Genomic DNA, 9,271 nt, shown 5'->3' with positions numbered 1-9,271 from the left:
ATTTTAAGCCACCGGGTCCGGAGCTCGAACCATGGTCAGCTACATGGGAGTCCAATGATGTAACTGTGACCTCATCCGCTGTTCCCATCTATAGTTTTTTCTTTTTTTTTTTTTCCCCCCTTTGGAGAGGTTTTTGCTATAGGGCACATGTGCTCGCCAGAAAGTCAGAGACAGAGAGATAGAAAGCGAGAAATCACCCCCTTCTCCTCCATTCTCCTCTCAGGATCTTGGGCACGCACGCACACACACCTGGTGTGAGTTTAAGCCACCGGGGCCGAGACTCAAACCATGGTCGGCTACATGGGAGTCCAGCGACATAGCCATTACGCTAACTGCTGTGCTGGTCCCCCCTATAGTTTGTTTTTAGTTCATGTGTGTGCATGAGGGAGAGAGGAAGAAAAGCGCTCTCCAGAGGGCTGGGTTAGTCTCCTTCCTGCAGTTCTCTGGCCCACCAGGCTCCTAAGCATGTGGGACCCTGGCATGTTTGCCGGCTGACAAGCCAAGGACTCGAACTGCGGCTGGCACGTGGCTCCCTGCTGCACAGTCCGGTGCCCTGCTCCTTGCACCGCGGAGACTGGGCCCTGGCTTCTGCAGAGTTTTCAGCTCCTCCCTTGTCTTGGCACCCGTTACCACCATGCATTGGCCTGAGATGGAGCAGGAAGTGAGTCCACGAGAACTCCTCCAACTCCTTTACCCCAGGGAGTTCGTCCCTCGGATTTGAAAATCCACGTCTTCAAGAGTCCCATATGAATTCTTCCTCTGGAGGGACTGCCGTCCGAGCACTTAGCCAGTTGCCTTGAGCTGCCTGACAGCATGCACGGGACATGCAGGTGAGGGTGGTGCGTCTGCAGGCCACACCCCGGGAGACTGGGTGGGGCTGCGGCAGAGAATGGAGACTTTGGAGTTTCAGATCTGGGTGGGGCTGGGAGCGTCAGCCTGCCCTCCTTTCCCCGTTTCTGACCCACTCGAGAGCCGCTCGTGCCGCTCCTGCTCGGGGAAAGGCCCTTCTTGGGCTGTGGCTGCGGAGTAGGGGGTCCGTGTTCTCTGCCTGAGCTAATGCGTCTGGTCTCGCTGCTGCCCGGGGCTCAGAGGCGGGCAGTCTCCTTTGCCTTTCTGTGTTGCTTGGTTTCTTTCTTTCTTTTTTTGTTTTGGAGAGGTTTTTGCTACAGGGCACGTGCGCTCCCCAGAAAGACAGACATAGAGACAGAAAGCGAGAAATCACCCCCCAGGGGGGATGGCCATGCCGCAATCCCTTCTCCTCCATTCTCCTCTCGGGATCTTGGGCATGCACGCACACGCGCCCGGCGTGAGTTTAAGCCGTCCGCTCCGGGATGTGAACCACAGCTGACTACGTGGGAGTCCGGCGGCATAGCCATTACGCTAACTGCTGGTTCCCACTTGGTTTCTTTCTTGATGAGGCATGGTCTCCGCTCCCCCCAGTTGCAGAGGGGACGGAAACGTTCTAGCAATACCAAGCTCTGAGAGCCTCCTTCTTGGGCTGAAGAAATCCCTCTGATTGGGGCCAGCAGGTGGCGTGGTGGATAAAGGCGCTGGACCCCCACCTGGCCGACCATGGTTCACGTCCCAGACCTGGCGGCTTTCTTTCTCCCTTTCCCTTTCTCTTTCTCTCTCTGTCTGTCAGGACAAATTAGAAAGTAATAATAACAAATGCAATTAAATAAATAAGTAAATGATTCTTTAAAAGAAAATAGAAACCCCTCTGATGTGCAGTGGAGAGTGCCAGGACGCCTGAGGCCAGTCTGCACCCTCGGCCGGGCTCCGTGTGTCTTTGCCGCTAACTGGCCTCAGCCCCCTCCCCTTGTCATGGTTTTGAGCTAACACTTACAGAATGTAAGAAACCAATTCATTAACGAGGAACACGTGGATCTCCCACGGTGAGACGTGCAGAGACGTCCAGGAGCACTATTTGGGAAGAGTAAGCCGCTCTGAATCCTTAGGGGTGCAAGGGAGGCCCTCCTCGCCCAGACCCTCGGGAAATGGCGGTTCTCTCACAGATGGTGAAGTGAATGGGCCCAAGTTGAGGACACTTGTGAGAGAAAAGTAGAAGTGTGTGACCCGGCTCCTTCCCCGCCCGGTTCTCCGAATGCTGTTTCCGGAGGGTTTACTACGCGCCTACTGTGCGCCAGACCGCGCTGGCTCTGAGCATATAGTGGCGAGCTAGGTAAAGTGCCACCCTCGTGGTGTTCACATCCGGGCCGAGAAGGCCACAGGGACAGCGACAGTCAGAATGTGGTGATGAGTGCTGGAGGAAGTGCAGGGGGCCAGTAGGTGGCGTGCGGGTTACGGCCCTGGGTCCTACCTGGCCAACTGTGTGGTGTGAGTACCAGTCCTGGCAACGTGAACAATAGTGTGCCCCAAATCCCATGAAGAGGGTGGAGGAGACAGGACTGCAGGGTGGCCATCCCCAGGAGCTCATTTCTCTCTGTCCCTCTTTCTCTCTGTCTCTCTCAGGCAAGCGCACATGCCCTATAGCAAACTAAAACTCCAGCAGGTATGCGAGGGCGGAGAGAGATGGACGTGGAGCGCCTCTTTTAAAGGTGACGTTACGAGAAATCTCTGTGAGGTCTGCAGATACCTAGAGGAAGGGCACCCCAGCCAAGGGGGGACAGCAAGCAAGACAGCTTGGCTGGGACAGCACAGTGTCCCCACACCAGACCCCAGCGGAGACCTGTACCTCTCTATGCTCTCTGACTGGCTTGGCTTCTCTGTGCCCAGCCACTCACCCCAGCAGGACAACTGACTGACGGGAGAGGGCAAGGCTTACCTGTCTACACCAGCACAGACCCTTCTCACTCTCCTTGGTGCAGACTCAGCCCACTGATCCCAGCAGACCCTCAGGAGCAGGGTCCCCTCTCTGGGACAGGCTGTGCATGTTCGGGATTCCCACAGAGCCAAGAGGCTTTGTGTTTCTAGCGATGAGAAGGTTGAGAAGAGCTCCAGAAAGAAAGATGTTCATAGGCCCTCAGGCTTGAAGGCCTTCTTTTTAAAAATAATTATTTTTTAATTAATTCCATTTGTTATTATTATTATTTTTTAAATTTGACCAGACAGAGATAGAGAAAGGGAAAGTGAGAAAGCAAGTCACCAAGCCCAGGACTCAAACTGTGGTCGGCCATGTGGGAATCCAGCGCCTTTACCCACCACGCCACCTACCAGCCCCAAGGCCTTCTGGAAAGCTTTCTGCCATCAGATGAAACCACACGACACCTTTTACTGCCCCGGCTGTACGTGTGCACTGTCCCATACTGTGGCCGCCAGCCGTGTGTAGTTAGTGAGCATTTGCCATGAGCCTAGTCTTTTTCTGTTTATTTTTTAGGTTTTTGTTTTGAGAGAGATTTTTGCTAAAGGGTACATGTGTTCACCAGAGAGACAGAGAGACGGAGGCAAAAAAAGTGAGGAATCACTCCCCAGGGGGATGGCCACACCACAGTTCCTTCTCCTCCGTGCTCCTCTTTGGGTATACGCGCATGCGCCCGGTGTGAGTTTTAAGCTACATGGAAGTCCAGCGATGGAACCGTTGCATCATCTGCAGGTCCCTATGTGAGAGTTATAAAACAATCCCCAAAACAATGTGAAACGTCTCATTAATTCTTTTCATATTGATTGTATTATATTAAATCGATGATCTTTTTAGTCTATTGGGTTAAATAGAATACATGATAGGGGCCAGTAAGGGGCGTGGTGGCTACAGCACTGGCCTCCCGACACGGCCTTCTGTGGCTTGAGTCCCGGAACTGGTGGCTGGGAAAGTGGAGACGGGAATGAGGTGTGGCCATCCCTCCGGAGGGGGATTTCTCACTTCCCCTCTGCTCTGTCTCTCTCCAGTGAGCAAACGTACACGGTGGCAAAAATCAAAACCAGAAAGCAAAGCGTTATTGGCTCTTTTTCCTTTTCTCATAATAGAGTTGTGTGCACAGGCGAGTGAGAGAGACAAGCACCCTCCACAGTCTGGTCTGCCATGATGCCACCCTCCGGCCCTCCAGCCCGCTGGATCCTGGGCAGCCACGCGCTGCCCTGTGTTTCAGGCCCCCAGGCCAGGGATTTGAACCAGAGTTGCCACGTGGGATCTGGCGTCTCTTGAACAGAACATTACGCTGTACCATGGAGCTGGCCTTAGCTGCATTTTTCTTTTTTTTAACTTAAAAACTTTAAAAAAAAAAAAAAAAAGGCAGGGGCTGGCAGGTGGCGCGGTGGCTAAAGGATGCTGGATTCCCAGATGGCCGACCAAGGTTCAAGTCCCAGACCTAGTAGCTTGCTTTCTCACTTTCCATCTCTCTTTCTCTCTCTTACACTCTGTCCCTCTCTGTTCAAATTAAATTAATTGTTTTAAAAATGCAAGGCCAACCAGTAGGTGTGGTGGTTAACGCAGCTGGATGCCACATGGCTGACTACATGGTTTGAGTCCTGAACCCGATGGCTTGAGAAACACGCTGGGCACATGTGCATGCACGCACAAAACCCCAAGAGGAGAATGGAGGAGAAGGGATTATGGCATGGCCATCTTCCCGAGGGTGATTTGCAACTTTCTGTCTCTGGTGAGTATATGCTCCCTATAGCAAATTATAAAATACAAAGTTAGAAAATGTTAGCTTGCATACATAGCTCTGTTATATTTCTTCTTTTTTTTTTTTTTTTTGAGAGGTTTTTGCTATAGGGCACGTGCGCTCGCCAGACAGACAGACAGAAAGCGAGAAATCACCCCCCAGGGGGGATGGCCACGCCACAGTCCCTTTTCCTTCATTCTCCTCTCGGGATCTTGGGCACACACACACACACGCCCGGCGTGAGTTTTAAGCCACCGGGTCTGGGATGTGAACCGCGGTCGACTACGTGGGAATCCAGCGACATAGCCATTACACTAACTGCTGGTCCCAAGTGGGGCCAGTTCTTATCGCTGTTCACAGGGGCGGGGGAGAGTCCATCTGCCCCTGTGTGCCCCCGTGTCGTCACCACCCACACGCCTTGCCACATAAGGAAATTCCCAGAATATTCTTGAAAGAATGGGTTATTCAGGGCTAGACAAACAGCTCCCCTGAGCCTGTCAAGGCTTAAGGGCAGCCAGCTCTATTTCAGGCTTTCTCCCCTGGGCCTGACAGATCTGCTGAAGACAGGCCTGAAGTCGCTTTCCGGAGTTCTCCTGCAGCCTGGGCCCGGGGAACCCTGCGCTGCCTTGGAAGTTTATCACCGGGAGAGGACTTAGCCCTCCACCCCCAAAATGGCAGATCTTCCCAAGACAACCAGGCTAGGACAGTTTTTTTAGGGGGAAGCTGTATTTTTAAAAATAATTATTTATTGGGCCAGCAGGTGGTATGGTGGTTAAGGTGCTAGACTCCCGTATGGTCGGCTGTGGTTTGAGTCCTGGACCTGAGCTTGGAAGTTTATCACCGGGAGAGGACTTAGCCCTCCACCCCCAAAATGGCAGATCTTCCCAAGACAACCAGGCTAGGACAGTTTTTTTAGGGGGAAGCTGTATTTTTAAAAATAATTATTTATTGGGCCAGCAGGTGGTATGGTGGTTAAGGTGCTAGACTCCCGTATGGTCGGCTGTGGTTTGAGTCCTGGACCTGAGGGCTAGCTTAATTTTATTTATTATTATTGTTTTTTTAAAAAATTTGACCGGAGACACAGAGAGAGAGAAAGTAAGAAAGCAAGCCGCCAGGTCCAGGACTTCAACCATGGTCAGCCACGTGGGAATCCAGCGCCTTAACCACCAGGCAACCTGCCAGCCCCAAGGCCAGGACAATTTTTTTTTTCTTTTTTTTTTTTTTTTTTTTTGAGAGACTTTTTTGTTATAGGGCATGTGCTCGCCAGACAGACCGAGAGAGACATAGAGACAGAAAGCGAGAAATCACCCCCCAGGGGGGATGGTCACGCCGCAACCCCTTCTCCTCTGTTCTCCTCTCGGGATCTTGGGCATGCACGCACATGCGCCCGGCGTGAGTTTTAAGCCACTGGGTCCGGGACACGAACCGCGGTTGACTACGTGGGAGTCCAGCGACATAGCCATTACGCTAACTGCTGGTTCCCAAGGCCAGGACAATTTTTCATGTTTGTGATACTGCCATGATTCTCTGACTTTATAGATGGCAGAATCGAGGCACAGAAGGTCCCGCAGTTTGCTTGTATTGACGAAAGCAGAGCGAGCGTAGGGTAGGTACTGAACGCGCGTGATCAGGAATTCCCACTCTGCGGACTCGTCCGAGGTGCAGCAGCAGAACAGGATACGTGTGTGGGCCCCGCAGCACAGTAGTCCAGCACTGTGCTCAGGGAGCCAGAACTCAGGACTGACCACAGTTCAAGTACCAGGCCTAGCAGCTTCAAAATCACCCTGGATGGGACCAGCAGCTGTCATAATGGCTGTGTCACTGGACTCCCATGTAGTCAATCGTGGTTTGAGTCCCAGACCCAGTGGCTTAAACTCATGCCGGGTGTGTGTGTGTGTGTGCCCAGGATCCCAAGAGGAGAATGGAGGAGAAGGGATTGCGGTGTGGCCATCCCCCTGGGGGGTGATTTCTTGCTTTCTGTCTCTATCTCTCTTTCTGGCGAGTGCACGCGCCCTATAGCAAAAACCTCTCAAAAAAAAAAAAAAAAAAACTAAAACAAACAAACAAACCAACAAAGAAACCATGCCGGGGGCATGTGTGCATGCATGCCCAAGTCCTGATGGTCTGGAGAAGTAGGGAAGAGATTGTGGCATGACCACATTCCATGGCGGGGGAGCTTTCTCCTTCTCTGGCAAGTGTATGTACCCTCTGAAAAAATAAATAGGGCCAGGGCCAGCAGGTGGCATGGACTCCCACACAGCCAACGGTTCAAGTCCTAGACCTGGTGGCTTGAGAATCACACCAGATGCATGTGTGTGCGTGCCCAAAATCCCTAAAGAGAATAGAGGGCATGGGATTGTGGTGTGGCCATCCTCCCAGGAGGGGGATTTCTCGTTTTCCAGCTCTGTTCTTCTCTGGTGAGCACATGCACCCTATGGCAAAAACCTAAAATAAGTAAATGAACAAATGAATAAATAAAAGAAATTGGGCCAGCCCATGGCACAGTGGCTAGATCTCAGCGCCAGCTGCGTGGTCCGAGTCTGGAACCTGGCAGCTTACAAACATGTGTATGCACGCCCCAAATCCCGGAAAGAGGGTGAGGTGGAGGAGGAGGGATGCGGCGTGTCCACGCCCCGCGGGGTGCTTCCTTTCCTACTCTGTCTGCCTCTCCTTGGCGAGCACCGCAGACTGAGACTTGGTGACAGGTAAGACACGGTGGTCCGTGAGGTGAAGCCATGTGGAAGTCAGGTTCTCGTCTTAAGACCTCCCTGTGTGTGGGGCACGCATGTGCCCATGACCCGGGCTGGCTAAGGCCAGGCGGGCTGTGCCATCGGGAGCTTGTGGGGGTTGCCCCTCCATCGTTCCGCTCACAGAATAAATAAATAAAACTTTGGGACCAGCAGTTAGCGTAATGGCTATGTCGTTGGACTTAGTCAACCGCGGTTTGAGTCCCTGCTCTGGTGACTTGAACTCACACCGGGCGAGTGTACATGCGTGCCCAAGACCCTGAGAGGAGAATGGAGGAGAAGGGACTGCGGCGTGGCCATCCCCCCTGGGGGGTGATTTCTCGCTTTCTCTCTCTCTGTCTCTCTCTGTGTGTCTGGCGAGCGCACGCGCCCTATGGCAAAAACTTCTCAAAACAAACAAACAAAAACCAAATAAATAAAACTTTTTTTTAAACTAAAAAAAAAAAATAGAATTCCAGCTGCGGGCCCAGCCTAGGTGGCAGTAGTGGCACGCTGGCCTGCTGCCTCCCCACTGCCCTCTCCAGCAGGCACCGGGAGGCCCCACCCCATCCCCACCTTAGCGCTTTCTGACCGTGCCTTTCCTTACCCCTCCCTCTCCCGTAGTGGGCGAGGCCTCTCCAGTGGCCTGCAGCACAGGCAGGCCCAGGCCCACTGGGAGGCCCTGGCCTGACCGCTGTTTCGTCTTTGCTGTGGGTGTGCATGCTTGCTGGAGAGGCGGCAGGGGGTGGCCAGGCTGAAATCCATTCTCGCCACTCTCCTCCTGGGATTTTGGCCACGCGTGCACACGAAAACCTAAAATAAATAGGCAAACCGACCAATGAATAAACAAAGTCCCGTGCTCCGTGGGATTTTCGAGCTGCCAGACCTGGGACGCCAACCACACAGCTGGCTGTGCGGGGTCCAGGCTCCTGACCTCACAGCACCTGCCGGCCCCGGCCGCTCTCTCACCGACTTGGCCTCCTGCTCCCCTGCTGAGGCCTGCTGCGCCCTCCTTCTGGCACCAGCGTGACCTGACCTCTCCTTGCCCAGTCCTCCCAGGGACTGCCCAGACAAGGTGACCTGACTTCTGTCGAGCTGTGCCGCACTGCCAGCTTCAGCCGGTCAGCCCTCAGGCTCGCGTGTGCGCCTGGCGTGCTGGGGGGGCCCTCGGGTGTGAATCCAAGCCCTTCCCATGTGGACCCAGCGTCACACAGCACTGTTACCCCGGGCCACCAGCTGGCCTCCTGAGAGGCTTCTGCACCCTGACCAATCCGAGTGTCGTTCCAGTGGGTCAGCGGGAACGCATCCGCATTTCTTACGGCCCCTCTGCCAGGTCAGTACGCACGCCCACGTGCGCTCACTCTCCTCTCCACCGCTCCTCTGACCCGGGGCCGGAACCCTTCCTAGGCTCTCCCCAGCCTCCCACCTGGGTCCTCCTCCTGCCGCAAGTCCTCCAAGGAAGAACAGAACAGAGCAGTTTCCACAGTCTCCAGAAGCCACGAACAGACTTTGGGAAGATGCTAAAGAGCTGCAGAAGCCAGGATCTTTAGGCCGCCCCAGGGGCTTCTTGCTGAAGGAGCAATGGTTGGGAACGCTGCAGCCTGGGCGTCCCTGTGCCACCGTGGTCCCCACCCATCTGGAGGCTCTTCTAGATGTGTCCGGGTCTTCTACTCCTCCTCTTCACTGAGGCTTGGCAGGGCCGTGCCTTGGAGGGGTGGTGGAGCGGCAGGGCCACGCGGTCTTCTATGAGAGCTTGGTATTTCCTTAGGAGGTCCTGGCTCAGGGGTGCGCTGGGGAGCAGGGCCAGCCTCTGCGCCTTCTCTTGGTAATGAGGCAGAGGGTTCGGGCAGGGCCAGCTCCGGGCAAAATCGTTGGGAATTGGATTGGGCATGAGCTGGAAGCCCTGGGGCTCTATCCTTCCTCCAGCCGATATGTGCTGGTACCTGGGGGGGGGGGGGGGGGGGGGGGGGGGCGGGGGGA

General features: G+C 54.3%; 1 protein-coding gene across 3 annotated transcripts in view; it reads right to left on the bottom strand.

The window, feature by feature from the left end:
- Window positions 1-7,792: 7,792 nt before the first annotated feature.
- Window positions 7,793-9,271, bottom strand: part of TEX52 (testis expressed 52) — an 8,243-nt gene continuing 6,764 nt past the window's right edge. The window contains exons 3-4 of one of the 3 annotated variants that reach the window (XR_337831.1): window positions 8,718-9,234; window positions 7,793-8,104 (exon numbers count right to left, since the gene is read on the bottom strand). Coding sequence is in view for 1 of the 3 variants with exons in the window: in XM_006172050.1 (XP_006172112.1) it covers window positions 8,940-9,234 (295 nt within the window). In the remaining 2 variants the exon portion in view is untranslated. Of the gene's footprint in view, window positions 8,105-8,156; window positions 9,235-9,271 lie in introns of those variants that run through there. The other 2 variants (XM_006172050.1, XM_027769684.1) reach the window with 2 other exon arrangements.

Source organism: Tupaia chinensis, unplaced genomic scaffold, assembly GCF_000334495.1.
Source record: "Tupaia chinensis unplaced genomic scaffold, TupChi_1.0 Scaffold150288_1, whole genome shotgun sequence".
In the NCBI taxonomy this organism is placed as follows: Eukaryota; Metazoa; Chordata; class Mammalia; order Scandentia; family Tupaiidae; genus Tupaia; species Tupaia belangeri.
Note: the sequence above shows the minus strand (reverse complement) of the source record. Positions and strands in the feature narration are given on the sequence as shown.